The 20,206-nt window shown below is 37.7% G+C and overlaps 1 protein-coding gene across 1 annotated transcript in view; it reads right to left on the reverse strand.

Annotated features, from left to right (window-relative positions):
- Nucleotides 1-751: 751 nt before the first annotated feature.
- The window catches only part of B4GALT6 (beta-1,4-galactosyltransferase 6), a 65,191-nt gene continuing 45,736 nt past the window's right edge, over nt 752-20,206 (reverse strand). The window contains exons 5-9 of the mRNA XM_010380798.2: nt 19,280-19,396; nt 9,101-9,288; nt 5,520-5,642; nt 4,806-4,907; nt 752-4,297 (exon numbers count right to left, since the gene is read on the reverse strand). Coding sequence (XP_010379100.1) covers nt 4,150-4,297; nt 4,806-4,907; nt 5,520-5,642; nt 9,101-9,288; nt 19,280-19,396 — 678 coding nt within the window. The 3' untranslated portion in view covers nt 752-4,149. The remainder of the gene's footprint in view (nt 4,298-4,805; nt 4,908-5,519; nt 5,643-9,100; nt 9,289-19,279; nt 19,397-20,206) is intronic.

Here is a 20,206-nt window from a genome sequence, read left to right on the forward strand (position 1 = left end):
GTGTGTGTGTACATATATAGGATATCAAGGAGGTATATATAATGATCATATATACAAAATATATAATAATCACACACACACACACACACACACACACACACACACACACACACACGATCATTAAACGAAGTTACTATGTTTTCACCAGAGGACACATTAATACCATAGGTGGGGCAGACTAAGCTGACTAAATTTCATGGCTTTAAATGATTATGATTTAATGACTGGTTTTAGTTGTGACATGCAGTGACAATATCCCTATAGATCATATTATACATAAAGTAATTACAATTCATTTCACAAATAGTTGATAAAACTCACGATCTCACAATCTAGTCTCAAATACAAATCTAGTCCCTAGGTATTTCTGATTTGGCTCTTTGCCTTAAAAATCATCGATACCTGAAAAACACGTAGTAAACTGAGCATAACACACCAACTGAATTTATTGAAGTTGTGCAGGGAGAAGAAAATTTATGCTAAAATGAATTCTTAAATATTTATCTTGATATAGTAGATTACTAACTGTTGCACTAATGAAAAATACTTAAATACTACCTTTTGAGATAAAGGAATAAAGTGATCTTCAAATGTATTTAAGCTGTGGTTACCTTATGCTTATATTGCAACCCTAGTGTCAACCAAGATATTCACCAATAATTCATTTAAAATTTAGGATAACAAACAAACAAAAATCCCAGGTAACCCAAAAAAGTTCCTGAAAGGAAAATAATTACGTCTTCACACAAAGTCTTTAGAACATTATATTTCATAAAAGACAATGATAAAAAAGTACAAACATTTCCATGAGAAGCAAAAAAAGAAGAAAAGTGGGATACAAGAAATTACTAGCATGTATTTCAGTGCATTTATGTAGAAGCCTTTCATCTAAATAAATAAAATAATCTTAAGTACACTTCCTCCTTCTGATAAACAGTACTACGACCATTTTAGTTCTCTCCACTGGCATACTTGCAAATCCAAGACAATAAATCTAGAACAGTATTTCTTTGAAAAACACATAAAGAAATATATCAAAGACAAGCAAAGGTCAAATAAAATGACAAAATCTGCTTTCACTTGTAGGAAGCCTCCAGAAAGAGAATATTGTATTGGACATTTTTCCACTTTGTTTTAAAACAGATATCAGTATCTTGGCTGGGTATATAAGGAAGTTTTTAATACATAACTGTATCTACTTAATATTATAAAGTTTTCTTACTGAATACCCTTTCACAAAAACAAAAACTTAAATGTAGATTTAAAAAATACTCATAAAACCCTAGTTTTGGCAAAAAATTAACTATCTCCACTGTGAATTAGATATCATGTTACAGCAAATGTGTACTCTTTTCCTTTTCTTCTCTACAGACAGGCCCATTAGTCATTACTTCTGTAGTTGAAAAGCACCACGTAATTTTTCCAGTCAGTGCCATAGGGACCTCCTAGTAGCCCTAAGTCCACATATACGGGTTTCTTGACTTTAAAGACTAGGAAATACAACAGGTAAGTTATCAGAGGATGTCTTCATAATTTCAGAAAGACCTCAATTTGCTTGACTTCATTTGTTTAGAAATGAAGTAATAACACTCTTTCCATAGACATACCTAGCATTGCACTGGATATGGAATAGGCAATCAATATATGCTCATTAATAAATCCTCCAAACATACTATAAAGAAGATAATTTGCATTTGCAATATATTTGTTAATCTTTATGTAATAATTTATTGTCATACAATGAAGATAAATGGGCACAGCTCTGTCACTTAGAGAAACACATTAAGGTCACCATTTATAGGCAGAAATAATTTTAGGTCTACACTAAAAAAGCAAACCAAACAAACAAAAAGCAAACTAATTAGGTGGTTTTCACAGGATGACAAACCATATTCAAAACGGAAAAAAAGAAAAGTGTTTATATCTCACTCCTGAAACAAAAATTAACGTCAGACTTAAGAAAATAAGGCAGATACTAGTAGTACTAAGTTTTCTTGAAACTGTAAAATATATATAAAAATGAAAAGATACCGAATGTGGACAGCTCCACATTGATCAACAAATGTTAACATTCTCAATCTTTCATTGACTTTAAAAACTATGTAATAGAAACAGAAAATGAACTGATACACAAATTAAGTACAAATATCGTAATTTTCAGAAGGTTTGATTTTTCATTATTTTGAGTACCACAAAAAAACTGAAATATAAATATTTTGGAAATAGTTCTAAGAAATATGAAAATATTTTGTTTGGTATCATAACAGAGAAGCTATCCATTTTCTCAAAGTGTAAGAATTCAATTATTTCATGATTTAGTTTGTGGTCATTTGTGTTATCAATATTGCCATAAAAATGACACTTCAAAATAAAACTTACAATATGAGATAAATAACCATAGTTCTGTTTTAGGTAAACAATCCTTGAGGCAAACAAATATTATCCAAACGTCTCTCATATATAGATTTCTATTGTTCAACATTGTTGTTGAAGATTCATTTTATAGATATTTAATTTTTTGTTTAAAATTTGTGAAAATATCAAGATATTTTAAAGAATCTTTATAATTGCTAATTTTCAAAAAAAAATACTGTTTGGCTTTACTGTGGAAAAGTTCATCCAATATTAAGATATGTACTTGATATCAGGTAGTAAGACCTTTTTTCAGAGAACAGTCATATGAAGATAACTGGACAAAGCCCTGACAATCATGCAAACATAGAAGATACTACATATAGAAGACATTAGAGCATCAGTGCACTGAATAACTCATCATGTATTTTAAGATAATTCTATTAAATTATACTTTTAGATACTACAAATAGAAGACTTAATAGCATCAGCGCACTGAATAACTGATGTATTTTATTTAAATTAACTGATGTAATTTAATAATTCTATTATACTTTCAGAAAGAAAATTTTAGTAATACCAGAGATATAATCTCTTAAAAGTGAAAAAGACAAAATATAATTTGAATGAAACTAACATTCAAGGGTCCCTTCCAAAAGTGAAGTTCTGTCTGAGAACTAAACTTAAAATTTGTTTTTATCTACTAAGTATTTATCTTCATAAAAATAGAGTATTTAATTCTTATCTAATAGTATAATTCATTTGTATATTATAAGCACTACTGGGTTTTCTTCCATAGATCATTCTTTTTAAAAAACTGACTTGATTTCTTTTTAAATGAAGATACTTTTTTTGGCTCTTCTGAACTGGAAATAATAAAAGTGCTGTTTACTGTGAATTAAAAAAAAATACAGAGTATAAACACACAACCTTGGAAACATTTTTTGAGGCACAAAATCCCTGACACACCAGAGATACATGAAAGACATTTAACATAAAGAGGTCCTTTATATCATGTCACATCACAACTTTTAAGATTTTCTTGGTAATACTCATGCAATATGCATAAACAATATGGTTGTGATTTCTAGCAAAATCAGATGAGATTGCAAGCAAGGAAAAACATAGGTAATCCCAGTAGGAAGAAAAGCTGTTTAAGTCCTTTCTTCTTTCCCTTTAAAGCCTAAGAAAGCTGTGACTTCTTCCACACAAAAGGCTGAGGTCTAAAGCTCAAAACTAGTATAACAGTTTACTGTATTAGTTGGCTGTCAATTATTGACAGTTCCTTCATTTCACACAAGGGTTAACCTTTGTTTAGTGACACAAATTTAGTGAGTTTTTTTTCATGCAAATAAAAAATGTCTATAAAAGTCCAATAAAGGTATAACCGATTACATGCAAAACTGCAGCACATCTAATTTTTCAACAATTTGCACACATTAATTTATATCACATATATACAAAATATGTTTAAACAGAAATAAAAGCATTCTCTTGAATTAAATTATAGATTTTAGTATAAAAATTTTTCTCTTCATAGGGAGCTCTCTTAACTTCCAATCTTAAGTAGTGGCTTCCAGTTTCTGCGATGTTCGCCATAGGGGTGTGTCTCAGAGCAGGGAGGACGGGTGAGAGAAGGGTGACTGTATATAGTCCCACTCTGTAAACACTGAGGACTGCCGGCTCTTCTCAAGGAAAAGGGCACTGTGACACAGCCAATCGCTGACCTCCACTAAGAGTGCGCTCCAAGTTTACGATGCAGCATTGTGGTCTATCTTGCCACGACAGCCACTTCTTTTAATAGTCTTCGATTGGAGCTAACTCTGGCATGAGGTTTACAGATATGTTTGTATACAACCTATCAACCAGTATTTTTGGCCTATATATTAAATTGTTCAACCCATCGATGTACTGACGCTCCTTGGAATACCTTAGTAACTTATACCTATAGTTTTGGAGGAAAAAAAAAAAAGGAACAAAACATGTTCAAAAAGGAAAACTGATAAGGACTGTGTTCAAGGTCATCTCATAATTAAAGCACTTAATGCTCTTTACAATTTCTGGTTCTGGTGTATAATTTAAGAATCTCTAAACCATTATTCTAAATTAGCAATTTTACTACTCAAAAAATGCCACCTGAAAACATTATTTTGCACTTTTACAATTAGACATTTTTAGTAAATGAAATGTTATGTTTTGTTATGGAAATACTTTTACATAGTTAACCAGGCTCTTTAACGTAAATATGTATATTTATTAATACATACATATCTCTTCAAAACAAGCACCAAAAATGCTTCCTTCTGTAAAGATTCCCTTCAGCAAAAAATGCTTTCCTTCCATTATGAAAATTCCCTTCAGCAGCTTTTTTGGGGTTCAATGCATTTTAATTCACCTTTCATATATTCAGCAGCTTTGGAAACCTTGGTATCTGAAGATGACATTCAACTTACCGTCCTAAAAACTGGACTTCACCTCTATGGTGATGAGGAATTGACTTGTATTTTCCTAAGTCTCCCTCTGGTCTGGTTACATTATATCCAGCATAGTGAACTCTACAATACCATATATGAAAATGAAAATATAGAGAAATAAAACATGAAAATGGGTTATGTGAGCTCAATTTTAAAACACAAAAGAATGCTCTAATCCAGGGTTCCCCAACCCCTGGCCCACAAACCAGTATAGGTCTATGGCCTATTGAAAACTGGGCCACACAGCAGGAGGTGAGTGATCATTACTGCCTGAGTTCCACCTCCTGTCAGATCACCGAACGGCATTAGATTTTCAGAGGAACACAAACCCTATTGTAAATGCACACGTGAGGGGTCTAGTTTGTGTGCTCCTTATGAGAATCTAATGCCTGATGATCTGAGGTGGAACAGTTTTCTCCCGAAACCATCCTCCTGGGTCCATGGAAAAATTATCTTCCAGGAGACTGGTCCCTGGTGCCAAAAAAGTTGGGGACTGCTGCTCTAATCTATATGTTGCCAGTAATTTCAGAAAGCAGTCTTAATGAAAAAAAGGAGAAACACAAAATAGGGTTTAGAAACTCAAACATTTCCCATCCCGAAGAATCTTCTTGGAATAGATAAGTATTACAATTTACCTAATATAAGTAAGATTTATAAAAATTCTATTAGTGAACAATTTGTACCTCAACATACCTGTTCCAAAGGTCATCATCTTCTCCTCCCCATCCCCAGAAGGCATTAGGAAAACCATTGATCTTTCTAAATTGTTCCACTGTCAGCCCACTTACACCACCAAAAAATTCCTTATATGGAAGACTAGAAAAGAAAGATACAGTATTCTAAAAATAAAATCATAATAGTTTCCCATGTGAAATGAAGGTTTCAGTCTTTTGTGTGCTTTGCAAAATATGCTTTTATATTCTATATAGACAATTACGTTAGAAAATGTGAAGTACAGCAAGATACACAACATCTTTATATTCTAGTGAAACAAGTACATGTAAATATATTATGTTAAACGTAAAGCACTTATGGAAACCTAAATTTAATATTTAGTATACAAATAAGACTCAAAACAAAACCTGTAAGGCTCAAAACCCAGTCCCCCAAAATTGTATATTTTGACAACAAAAGTAAACATGATTAAATATATTAATAATGGTCAATGCCTGTCAGATGTTCCTAAATAGTAACACTTAAAAAATTAACTGAACTATAAATGCATTATTTATGATATAAAGCAGGATAAATATCAATTACAAAAGACAACTCTAGCATTTAATTTTCTAGTTGCCTACTTTTATAATGATCTTATCTGTCAGGATTATACTCTCAAAATATTTATGGATAGTTAAAAATATATTCATTCTCAATGCATTGATATTTACAGAAATAACTATATTTTTATTTGGATTTTATTTTCCTTACCCTTCCCTAACTCATATTCCAAGGAATGTGTCAAACGATGCAATGTGTTTAAACTTTTCTAAACTGTATTTTTACTTAGCTAAACTGTGTGTTTAGGTATAGATTGGCTTTCTGACGTTTAGGCAGCGTCCCTAGACCTGCAATCCTGAATACATTCCCGTGGAGTGAAACATGTCCCTGGGGAGCAGATGTCAGAGCAGAGAAAACGTGACCATGGACAGCACCCAAAAATCAAGCTGAGGGAAACCTGACTGCGACCACAGCAAAGCAGCAAAGCTGTCTCAGAGGAGGGAGCTTTTCGTTAGAGAGACTCGCCTCACATTCTGAGAAGGACGTGCTGTTTGCCAGCTGAGGTCTTGTGTGGCACACAGACCAAGGAAGAGTAGTTCCTTCATGGAAGCCTAGGGTTGTAGGAGAAAGCAGTCTTGCCCTCACCCTAGGTCAAAGGTACTCCAAGATGATAATAGCAACACTGATCCTAAAGACAACCATACTCTCCTGAGACCTCTCAAGGCTCACTCTTGGGAGCTTAGTGTTCTGGTATTTTAGTAAGACTAGCTGGGGGTTCCACAGGGCCAATAAGCTTTCTTGGCACCGTGTACTTCCCACATCAGATGGATTATTCTTGCCCAGGCTAGTAGTTTAGGAAAAACCTGAGATTGTCAGATAGGGAGATATGAATAAATGTGTCTGTTTACTGACATATATAAATCAGCAAGCCCATCAATTCCATTTACTGCTCTAAGTGGAAATAATCAATTGTACTATACAAAGAATGGAAAGTTATTAGGTAAAATGAAGGTATAACAGATAAACTAAAGAAGAGAAAACAAAATCCAACAAGTCAAACTCTTGCAGTGTTTATCTTACACTGTCCAAAGTGGGAGAGACACCACACCTGAGGGTCTGAGTTCTCTGGTCAGCAGCAGTGTGGCCACCACTGTAGGGCAGGGACGCTTCACCAGGCTTCATCCCACAGCTGAAGTCTATGCACTGTCCAGCCCAGGCCGTGATCTACTGCCATTCTCCCTGAGCTACATTCTAATTACCATCCAAACGTCCAAGATGCCTAACCAATCCAGGGACTAGTCTAGATAGATATGAATACAGTTGACCCTTGAACAACACAGGTTTGAGGTGCACAAGTCCACTGATACACAATTTTTTTTTCAATAAAAGTTACATTGAATGTGCCTCTCCTGCCTCCTTTTCCATCTTCAACTCTTTTACTTTGCCACCCTTGAGACCCCAAGACCAACCCCTCCTCTTCCTTAGCCTACTCCATGTGAGGACGATGAGGATGAAGACCTTTAGGATGATCCACTTCCACCTAATGGACAGTAAATATATTTCCCTTTCCTTATGATTTTCTTAATAACATCTTCTCTCTAGCTTACTTTACAGTAAGAATATGGTATACAATACACATAACATACAAAATATGTGTTACTCAATTGTTTACATTATTGATAAGGCTTTTGGCTAACAGTAGGCTATCAGTAGTTAAGCTTTTGGGGAGTAAAAAGTTATACTAGATTTTCAGCTGCATTCTGGTGGAGGAGGAGGGCAGTCACCACTCTAATCCCTGCATTACTCAAGGGTCAACTGTATTTTGTTTATTAGAAATTGACATTTACAACTTAACAAATTATTTAGACAAAAAACAAATTAATTTAGAATTTAACAACAAATTAATTTAGAATTCCTAGTTTATATGACCTTTACAATTTTGTGTGTGTGTGTGAAAATCCGTTACCCTGTATCTAATTTGATTCTAGCAAACCGACCAAAATCAAGTTTCCAGAAGTGGTAAGAACCAGACTGTGAACCTTGATGGCCTTCTTCAAGGTAACTCCCTACTCAAAGTTCAGATACAGAGGTAATAAAGAAAAAGGTTTTCTAATGATAACAATGACTAGCAAAAAAAAAAAAAAAAAAAAAAAGGGAGGAGGAGGTGGAGAAGGAGGAGCAGGAAGAAAGAAAGAGCAAGAAGCAGGGAGGGGGAAGGAGGGGAGCGGGAGTGGGGAGGAGGAAGAGGAAGAAGAAGAAAGAAGCAAGCATTATTTTCCTCCTTGTGTCGGACTTTTTGCTTCTCTCTACTCTGTTGATTAGCACCAGGCAAAACTGTGACACAGGCAACATCTTCCTGCCCTAATCAACAAAAAGCTTTCTTTTCTCTCCACTCCCATTAGCCAATGAAAACTGTGATCCCTTCCCCAGGTTAGACCTGCATTCTTTTGTGTCCTTTTAAATTACTATCTCAGCTCTGATAACTATTCACATTTTAAATTATCTCCAATTAGAGAAGGAAAAGATTTGCTTTTCTTATTGTGAAGGGGCAGGTCAAGAATGCATAGTTTAGGAAGAAGACAAACAGCACTTTGTGGCCCTCCAAACCATCACTGGGGGAGAGCAGACAGGAGTCAAGATGAGTTATGCACCTGCCACACAGCAGGCACAGAGCACATGTGATCTCACAGCAGCAATATGGATGGGATCTATCATCCCAGTGAACAAGGCATACACCTTCAGAGATGCAAGTGACTAACCTATAAGTCCTGGAATTGTAAGTGTGAGAACCCAAGTTTAAATCTGTGTGTGTTTGACTGCAGAAACCAGGTTCTCTTTCCCACCACACCACATTCAAACTTCTGTCTAAGGAAGCACCCACGGGAACGAAAAGCCACTCTGTGTCCTGGCTCCCCAGGAGGACATGATAGAGTTAAAGATGATATTCTTGGGGTTCCTGAGTTCTCTCAGATTTAGGGACATAATGCAGCTACCATTTCAATGCTATGACTGTGCAATTACATCGTACAATATCAGGAACAGTGCACACTACTTACATATACATGTATTTATCCAGCTTTGCAGCAAAATGACGTGGCATTTCTCCACATCCGTAATAGTTTCGGTCGTTTTCAGGTAGATGATCCACATCGTGGAAGATTACACAGTCCCAGACACTGTCTTTCATGGCCTCTTTGAAGCCCACATTGAAGAGCATCGCACGGTTAAAAGGTTGTGTGCCAGTCTTCATGGAGCAGACCGAGAGAAAAAAATAGAAATGTACTCACACTTCATCATCTGACTTTTTTTTTTTTCTTTTTTTTGTATTTTTACTAGAGACAGGGTTTCGCCACGTTGGCCAGTCTGGTCTCCAACTACTGACCTCGTGATCCACCCACCTTGGCCTCCCAAAGTGCTGGGATTACAGGCGTGAGCCACCACACCGGGCCCCCATCTGACTTTTTTCTATTATTTTTCAAACTTGTTGCATTATGGTCAAATGATTACAATAATTAGACCCAAATGAAACAGACAAATAATAAACATACTTCAGGATTTTCAAACATACTGTTTAAATTTACTTACTATATTATTTTATAATTTAACAACATAGAAGAAAACAGTGGTCCACTGGTACATCAGCACATTTATATAATTGATATTTCTGCTCTACTTCAAATACATCAGGATATAGATTACTTGTGGCGAGAAAAGAAGTCATTAAAGATAATATAGGTTTTATTTTTTTAGTGGAGCTTGCCATATGCTGTCAAGACTAAGAGAAGAGGAAAGTGGAAATGACTCAACAGTGACCCTTCTCTAAAGTACCAACACCAGGGAGGTCTAACTTCCTATTATTAATGCTTATAATAAATACCAAGAGCATTTTAGAGAAAAAACAATTGGAACTTATTACACAAAGCCAAACTTCCTTTATTACAACCATTTTCCTTTATTATTACAGAAAATACATTAAAGTACATGGGCAATAAATAGTTTCTATTATTGCTTATGATAAGATTAAGGGCATTCTAAAGGACAAAAAACAGAATTTTATTAAACAGAACCCAACTCCCTATATTATAACCATTTTCCTTTATTTATCAGTGAACATATATTAAGGTGCACTGCATTTATTTGCATATATGAATATTTATTGCATATATGAAGGCAATAAAAACCCTTCATTCTGCATCTAAAGAAAATTAAAGAGCATTTACCAATGTCTTAGCAACACTTATCAAAACCATTTCTAAAATATATTAAAAAAAGGATTATTACAGAAGTGAATGAGACACACATTGTAGTCATCATCAGAGCGCTGCCTCAAGAGTGAAAACTTACTAATTTTCAGTCCTAGGCCTTACACTAACTTGAGGTAATAGAAGTCACTATTTTTTACAGCCTCTTTTTTCACCAGTGAAATAGAATAAAGAGAAAAGGGAGTTAAATTATGATGTTATGACTAGTACATCAACATCTGCTTTAACAAACTACTTTCCTCTAAGGTTTTAAAAATCGTTTTTATTAAACGTGGACATAACACTCAAAGGCTTATAACAGAAATAAAAAGTTCCATATCTAATCCATCTCCATCCCCCAAGAGCAATACATTTCAACTCTTCCCGTTTATTCTGGTATTTATCTACATATTTTGAGGAAATTAGAGTCCCGATATTTCTTGCTTCTTTCACTTTAGACACTGTCTCTTGACTTCTTATCATGGTAGTGGAGGAGTTAAACCACCACACCTCTTGCCCCTACCTCTAATCTCCCAATACAGTTTTATCATAATTTTTGGTTAAATCAAGAATTTACATTATTAGGACTATGTAAATATTTAACATTTCTTCAGTAATGAACAGATTCTGTTTTCTTTTGCAAACTGGGAGTAACTATAGTTTTCTATGTAACTACTGTATTATTACTTTGTACAAAAGTCCCAAGAAATACGCCCTATACCTATTAATAATTGATGTAATCATTCAAACACATCAAATCATCTATCAATTCCTTCTCCATCTCTCAAGCCCAACTCTCCCTTACCCTCTCCAGACCATGTGTGAACATCACCTGGGTCATCTTCACTCCCTAAATCACCCACACCTTTTCCTTGGCTTTCTCAATTTGCTGAGGCACATTCTTCAGGAGCTTCCTAAGTAAAGACCCATGGAAAATACGTTTTTAGCCAATCGATGACTGAAAATGCCATCAGTCTACTCTCACATTTGTCATTTTGACTGGGTAAAAAATTCCAGGAAAAAAAAATTTTCCAGTATTGCTGAGAATGTTCATAGGTTTCTGATTCATACTCATTTGTCATTTTTCCTAGAATTCCCAGCATTCTAAAACTTTTGTAGTATCTTCTGTTTTCCATTTGTATTTTAAAATTTTAAAATAATACATTTCAAGGCAGATTTGTATCTTACGCATGTGTGCACGTGGGGCCCCTTTAATCTAAAGATTCCCACCTTCACTTTGGGGAAATTTTCTCATGGTCTGTGGTCATTTGTCTCTCACTCCCCTCAAATTTTTTTCTGCTGTATTTTTTACAGTATCTTGATTAGTGAATGTTACTAACTATCTACTGATGTGTAACAAATCATAGCAAAATTTAGTGGCTTAAAAAAGCAATAGTCTCAGCCTGGGCAACATGGTGAAACCCCAACTCTACAAAAAATAGAAATATTAGCCAGGCATGGTGGCACATGCCTGTAGTCCCAGCTACTCAGGAAGCTGAGGTGGGAAGATAGCTTGAGCCCCGGAGGTCGAGGCTGCAGTGAGTCGAGATTGCATCACTGTACTCTAGCCTGGACAACAGAGAGACCCTCTCGAATGAATGAATGAATGAATGAATGAATGAATGAATGAATGAATAAAATAATCATTTATCATGCTGATGGCTTCTGGGGAGAGGGAATTCTGGGAGCAGAGTGGAGGCATCTCCACTCTGCTCCATTAAGTTCAGGGCCTCAGCTGGAAGACTGAAGGCTGGGCAGCTGGACACATTGGAAGGCTTGACTAGGGGCAGAAGGATCCACTTCCAAGGTGACTCACTCGCATGGCTGTGAGATGGTGCTGGCAAGCCGGCTCTTCTCCACAGGGCTGCTTGGGCATCCATATGACAGGGCAGCAGCCTTCCCCAAGAGCAACTGATCCAAGAGATCAAGGCGGAAGCAGCAACGTTTTTTATGACCTAGCCTCTAAAGCCATGTACTGTCCCTCCCACAGTATGTGGCTCCCCATGCAAAGCAGTCCTTATTCGCTGTGGGAAGAGACTACACCGGGTCTGATTACAAGGAGGCAAAGACCCCTGGGGGCCACCTTAGAGGGTGGTTACTTCCATGACATACTGGTACTCTTAGATAGATTCTTTCATTTCCTTAGCTTTGGTTCTATTTGGGGGAGTTATTTTATCTTCCAGCCATTCTATTGAAAGTTTTGTTTTAGTTATTTTCATTTTTTCGATAACTTTCTTATTCTCTGATTATTCTTCATGATATACTATTTCTGTTCCATAGATTATCTTTCCTTCCCTCATTATAGATCCTGATGATGAGTTTTTGTTCTTTTTCAAGATTTCCTCTGCTTCTTCCATTCTCTGTATTTTCTACACCTTCCTTTTTGGCTTAGATTTGTCTCCTCCTGTGGAGGATTTCTTCAGCTATCTGGGGATCCTTGACTTGCCCAATCATGTTGGAGAATAAGGCACTCAACAGGTGAGGGTGAAATGGGAAAAGTTCCCTTATGTCCCTCACAGGGTATACGATGGGGGTGTGGCTTGCTTCTTCAGTGCCCTGCTACTCAAACCTCTAGGGGAAACAGGCAGACGGGCAGGTTGTGGGGCTCTGAGCCCACAGCAGTGTCTAGGGGTGAATGTTTGCAGCTGAAGCCCCAGTGGGCCTGTGTTACACACAGTATGTTCTTTCAGTTTAGCTGTCCAAAGGTGGCTTGTGTTTATCAGCTCAGTTACACTCTCTGCCTTATCACAAGGACAGAGGGCTTCCTGTATCCCGTATCTTGCCTTGGTGTACTGGAAGAATCAGATCACATGGGGGCTTAGAGAATGAGTGCAAGGTTTTATTGAGTGGAAGTAGCTCTCAGCAGATGAATGGGGAGCCAGAGGGAGATGGAGCGGGAAGGTGGTTTTCCCCTGGAGTTGGGCTGCTCAGAGGCCGGGCTCTCCTCCAACAGCCCTGGTCAAACTTGGTGTTGTTCCACCAGTTGATGGCCTGCCGGCGTCTGCCGGTGTGGTATGCTCTTCCGCTGGTGTGTTCCTCTCGACATCCACCTGCTTGTGTCTCTTCCTGCCAGGATCTCGGGGGCTGTTATAGGCACAGGATGGGGGCGTGATAGGCCAGGGTGGTCTTGGGAAATGCAACAGTTGGGCATGAAAACAGAAATGCTTGTCCTCACCTAGGTCCATGGGACAGATCCGGCAGTGAAGCCTTCACCAGGGACCCACCCTTCTCTACCAAGCACTTCCCTGCCCACCTCCCGTATGAAGAGGAATACATATGCAAGTATTACTGCAAACCACTCTTGACTCTTATAAGCACAGACACACACACATCCCTGAACCAAACTGAAACAACAATCAAAAGTAGGCACGGCTCAGGAAGCAGCAATGCCTTTCTTTATTCAGGACAAAAACCCTGGCATCATGTTTGACTTTTCTCCATCACTCAGGCTACATATCCAATTCATCGGCAACTCATACCACTTTAAAACCCAAGATGGCCGAAACCCAACCACTGCTCACCACCTCCTCCACGACCACAGCTGCCCAAATGGTAACCATCTCCTACCCGGACAACTGCTAAAGCTGTCTAATGCTCTCCTTGCGTTAGCCATGTCCCTCTACAGCTTATTCTTAACACAGTAGCCAGAGTCACTTTGTAAACTTAGATTAAGTTGCTCCTCTACTTAAGACCCTCCAGAAGGCAGTGGAGGGTTTTAAGTGGAGGAGAGACTTACATTAGGTCAGTACACATTAATACAAAATTACCACCTATCACATACATTTCAATGTGAAATATGAGGTAACAATACCAAAAGTGGTACAAGCTGGCATGGAGAACTGGTCTTCAAGTGTTACCAGACTTTCTTTAGGTTTCTAAAACATCACTTTATCCAGAAGGTTTTACGTAGACGAGTGACTTAATCTACCTAACACAGGATAATCCAAGCCCTCACCCTGCACTTCCTTATTTGCTTCTCTGATTTCCTCCCCAGAATGTTCTTCAGCTGATGCTCTGGCGACAACCAACCTCTTTGCTCAAACACACCACGTATTCTTCTGCCTTCTCCAGAGTGCACAGCCTCTACATCAGCATGGCGTTCTCCTTTACATCATTCCAGGATGCTCTGATCTCACCTCCCCAGAGAGGCCTTCCCCAAATGCTCTGCACAAAAGGGCACCTCTACCTGCCCTTACCACTCTCTGCCCTGAGCGCCATGGAGATACTGCACAATGATTTACTACTGCCTGTCCTTCCGGGCCAGCAAAAGAAGAGGCCTTGTCTGGTTTGTTCACTGCCATATTCCTTTTGTTGAATGAAGGAAACTGGGCTGCAGGGAGCTGATAAAGTGACAGGCTGGCCTTTTCCTTTAGAGACCTTCAAATATCAGATTTGGACTCTTTTTCCTGGAGTTAATTTATTTCTCTAGCGAAGACACCACTATGCCCTGCCACAGCTTGAGGGGTGGGGGGATTCACATCTGGCTGTTGGCTTCAAAAGGCCAGACAGGGAAGGCCTGGGGTCCCTAAGATCAGCATGCAGACGTACTCAATCCCCCTGGTTTTAGGCCCTACCACACAGCTGCATCAGCACTCTCAGGAGCTTCCTGCTACACTTTTGCCACAGGATCAACTGGAAAAAGCTGCTACAAGATACAACAGAGTAATCACCTGGCAGTACAAGTAAAGATGAGCAACTGGGAATGTGGCTGTTTTGTAGTCAAACTTTTAAACAATCTCCTTACTTTAGCGCAGTGCTTCAGCCTACCTTCAGTGACAGCACTGAGACAGAGGTGTGTCCAGCAAATTGACTCTAGTCTTGTCACATCACCCTCTACAAGCACGTGGGTTTGCACATCCCCTGTTCTGCTAGGCGTCGGCACTCCATCTGCTTCCTGACTTAACAGAAATGTGTGAAAATCTCTCACCCACGACTTTCTGTCCTTGAGGTTTAATAACTTTTCAAAAGTTTTTTTTCTTTCACTCTCATTTTAGGAGTTTGGAAAGAAGTAGTGAACCCATGTCCATCCTCCATATTTCACTAGAATTCCTGAGCTGCTCTTCAATTGCTTAGCACTCCCTGGGTACCTGTATGGCAGAAAAATTACTTTTCTATTTCAAATATGGTGAAGATGTTTCTAGCTCAAAACCTCACTCTATCAAATACACGGTCCTGAATTAATATTGATCAAGCCTGAGACTCAGACTTAAAAGGTTTGAAAATAAAAATGCAGACCTTAGTTGCCTTGCAAAGATTGCTTCATCACATACACCAAATAACCGGTCAACTCTCAGAATAATACGCCTTTAAAAACAGAGACAGGCCACAGTAACTCATGCCTGTAGTCCCAGCACTTTGGGAGGCTGAGGCAGGTGGATTATGAGGTCAGGAGATCGAGACCATCCTGGCAACATGGAGAAACTCTCTCTCCACTAAAAATACAAAAATTAGCTGGGTGTGGTGGCACATGCCTGTAGTCCCAGTTACTTGGGAGGCTGAGGCATGAGAATCACTTGAACCCAGGAGGTAGAGGTTGCAGTGAGCCGAGATCACGCCACTGCACTCCAGTCTGGCAACAGAGCGAGACTCCGTCTTAAAACAAACAAACAAACCACAGAGACAGCTCTCTCACCTCTCAATACATTATGCAGAATTGAAGTTTACACAAAGGAAACCAGCACTTTCCTACTGATCTACAAATCTACAACTACAGCTACCATGAAAGCAGATAAAAATTTTTACTTGTTAGGTAAAAAAAGTCACATTTCACAATATGGACTATTACATTAAAAAGTACGTAAGGCACAAAACTTAAAGGATAATTTACACACACAGAAGTATGGTATGTTATGTTAAATACCAAGCATTTCCATGGAGAAAAAGCAGAGGTAAAAAGCTAAGAGTGAGAAACTTTAAAAAAAAAAAAAGGCAGATTTAGAATAAAGGAACTGGAGAAACTATAACCATCTTAGGAATAAAAATTTGAGTATTTTCCAAAAACTAGCCGAACATGATCCTGTAATCCCAGCTACTTGGGAGGCTAAGGCAGGAGAATCGCTTGAACCTGGGAGGCAGAGGTTGCAGTGAGCCCAGACTGCGCTATTGCACTCCAGCCTGGGCGACAGAGAGAGACTCCATCTTAAAAACAAAAATTTTTCTGAGTATTTTCTACCAAAAGAAAAGATAAAAGTATCTAATAATACAAGCCAGGTAACTTTGTCTATCATTTATACTGTTACTTATCTATTGAAAACTAAGGAAATAAAGCCTAGCGGACTTTTTAGTAGAAACTGACAAGCAGAGTCACTGGAAAGCAGAGACCAGAAACAGACCTGCATACATATGACATGTATATGTTAAGTGATTTTCAACAAAGGTGCTAAAGCAATTCAATGGTAAAAAGTCTTTTCAACAAGTGGTGATGAAACAACTAAATGAAACTTCACTCTTAGCTCATATCATATCTAAAGATTAACTCAATGGGCTGGGCGCGGTGGCTCAAGCCTGTAATCCCAGCACTTTGGGAGGCCGAGACGGGCGGATCATGAGGTCAGGAGATCGAGACCATCCTGGCTAACACGGTGAAACCCTGTCTCTACTAAAAAATACAAAAAAAAACTAGCCGGGCAAGGTGGCGGGCGCCTGTAGTCCCAGCTACTCGGGAGGCTGAGGCAGGAGAATGGCGTGAACCCAGGAGGCGGAGCTTGCAGTGAGCTGAGATCTGGCCACTGCACTCCAGCCTGGGCGACAGAGCGAGACTCCGTCTCAAAAAAAAAAAAAAAAAAGATTAACTCAATGATTAGCCTAAGTGTAAGAGCTAAAACTATTAAGCTTCTGGAAGAATGAGAAAATCATAGAGAACAATTTCTTAAATATAATACAAAAAGCACAAGCTATAAAAACAAAAATCAATAAATTGGACTTCATCAAAATTTAAAACTTGCTTTCCAAAAAAGTCAAAAAAATAAAAAGGCAAGCCATAGACTATAAGATATTTGCAAAACGTATGTCTTACAAAAGACTTGTATTTAAAATATATAAAGAATTCTTACAACTCAGTAAAACAAAGACAACTCAATTGAAAAATGAGCAAAAGATCTGAACAGAAACTTCACCGAAGAAGGCCTATGGGTAGCAAATAAGTACATGAAGAGATGATCAACATTAGTAATCAGGGAAATAAGATACTACCACAGACCCACTAAAATGGCTACGATTAAAAAGACTGACCATACCAAGTGCTGGCAATGATGTAAAGCAATTGGAAAGGTCAGTATACATTAACAGAAAATTACCATCTATCACATACACTTAAATGTGAAATATGAGGTGACAATACCAAAGTGATACAAGCTGGCATGGAGAACTGGTCTTCAGGTGCTATCAGATCTTTTTTAGGTTTCCAAAACACCACTCTATCCATGTTTAGAAATAATGTAGAAAATTACATTCTTTCTTTTTTTCTTTCTTTTTTAATTTTTTGAGACACTCTGCCGCCCAGGCTGAAGTGCAGTGGTGCAATCTTGGCTCACTGCCACCTCCACCTCCTCAGTTCAAGCAATTTCCTGCCTCAGTCTCCCAAGTAGCTGAGATTACAGGCGCCCGTCATCATGCCTGGCTAATTTTCGTAGTTTTAGTAGAGATGAGGTTTCACCATCCTGGCCAGGCTGTTCTTGAACTCCTGACTTTGTGATCCACCTGCCTCGGCCTCCCAAAGTGCTGGGATTGTAGGCATAAGCCACCATGCCAGGCCAAATTCTTTCTTTATATATGCACTTTATAGCCTTTAAACAAAGACTACAAAAAGTAAGTCAGGGTCATTTCAATTCTATTTGAATTAACTATGTTAAAGAATTATGATGTATTCCGCTTTGAGAGCCTCTGTTCAGAAACGAAAGAAATCAGCTTTTTTTTTGACAATATTTTAAAATTCCATTCTCCACCTGGTTATCTCTTTCAAAGAATCATAGAATCTCAAATTTGGAAGGGATCTTGGGCATCACATTGTTTAGTCTTCCATGTAATGTACGCTTTTTTTTTTTTTTTTTTTTTTGACCTGTCAGCTCACTGGATGCATATTTACTTACCAACTGTAGAGTTGGGTCTATATCCTACAACAGAAACAGTCAAGGTTCCTCTACCAAGAAAGATGACTTTGAAAATGAAAAACTGAAAACAGGACAGAAAATGTTTAATGTATACTACTTTTTGTTTTTAGGCTTAATAACTGGCTCTCATTTAGGTGTCTCTGATTACCTAACAAAGTTAATCCAATATTGATTTTCAGGGATAGCCAGCAACTACCCCACAGTACAAAGATATCCTCAATCGAGAATAACCTATGCTTTGCTATTGAGTTAAAAAAAGAAAAAAAAACTTTCCTTCCTTTTCTGTAGTTAAATTCATGGGTCATAAACTGAAATGTTTTTTCAAATCAAACACTGCGAATATAGCTGAGGTGACTGTGGGGTGCTTTGGTATAATTTAGAAAAGAACTTTGAGTTGCACCAGTTATGAGTCCAGATGTCTGTACATGAGTCTAAATGCTGCCAAGTAGCCTAAATTAGAAAATAAGCAGTTTCTCAGTTCAATGAAACTTTACACAGGTTTTCAAAACTAAACAAAGATCATAAGCCTAATGAAAACATAAAAAGGAATAATACTACACGTCAGAGACACATTTAATCCTGTAAGGTAAGTATCAGCTGTATAGCTATTTTAAAAACCAGAGATCGACAATCCAATATTTAGAATGTCATTAAAATATAACGAGGCTATCATACTAAAGTGAAACATGATTGCTAATTAACTCATTTGACCAAATTACTATCATAAGAAATATATAGGCCCAATCCAAAATGTAATTTCACCCAAGTAGGAAACAAAGAATTTGACTTACCTTATTAATCCTAAACTACTAACATGTTTAATCTAACCAAATCTAAGAGTTTAGATTCTAGTATACTTAGTGACCACTGTGAAAAGTATTCTCACCTGTTCAATGACATAAAAGGCAAATTCCAGCCGCTGCTTCTGGAGCATTGGAATCAAATGTAAGAAAAAGATCGGAAGATGTTCATGGCGATTACGGAACGGAATAAGAACTGCCACCTTTAAAACAAAAGTCATGTATGTAAATAAATACAGTAGCACATCCTAGAGGTCAGTATAAAAATTAATCCTTGAAAACTTCTCATGGTTTTAAAGCCATGCCCTTATAAATTTTCTCATCAGAGTTACAGCATTAAGCAAACACGGAAAAAGCCCTTGCTGCATGCATCTTATAAAGCTGAGGGGTAGACGAGGCTCTGAAGGGTTTTCTAAGGATTGTGGTCCTTAACCTGTGAACACCACGAGAAATTGTTCAAGGATTTTGAAAGAGTGATAAATCAGATGTGGTGACTGCAAAGACTACTTTGGTGGCAGTACGGAGAGCAGATTGGAGAAGACCAAAAAGTTGGTTAGGCAATTAACACAGCTGTTGAGAAAAGAGGTCATGGTAGCTTAAACTAAGAGGAGGATAAAGGAGAAGAGAAGCACATGGGTTTTCAGCACATCTAAGAGGTAAGCTAGCAGGATTTGGCTATCAACTGGGCATGAAAAGTAAGGGAGGGGAATGTATCGTAAGAGTAACTTCTTGGTTTTAGAGTAGATCCTAAATAATAATTTTCTGGATTTTGAATTGAATTTAAAAGGCATTTCACTTGAATATCTACTATCTTACACATGGTTTCTCTGTCCTAGAGATATTTTCAGAAATATAATAGAAACCAAAATCTTCAAACATGGGGTTCCAGCCATAGCATACAAGAAAACCTCACTGATACATGACATTGCCCCAAAATACACATGAAGTTTGATAATATAATATTTTTCATTTAATCAAAATGCAGAATTAATTTTTTGATACATTTTTAAAAT

Source organism: Rhinopithecus roxellana, chromosome 21, assembly GCF_007565055.1.
Source record: "Rhinopithecus roxellana isolate Shanxi Qingling chromosome 21, ASM756505v1, whole genome shotgun sequence".
Taxonomy (NCBI): Eukaryota; Metazoa; Chordata; class Mammalia; order Primates; family Cercopithecidae; genus Rhinopithecus; species Rhinopithecus roxellana.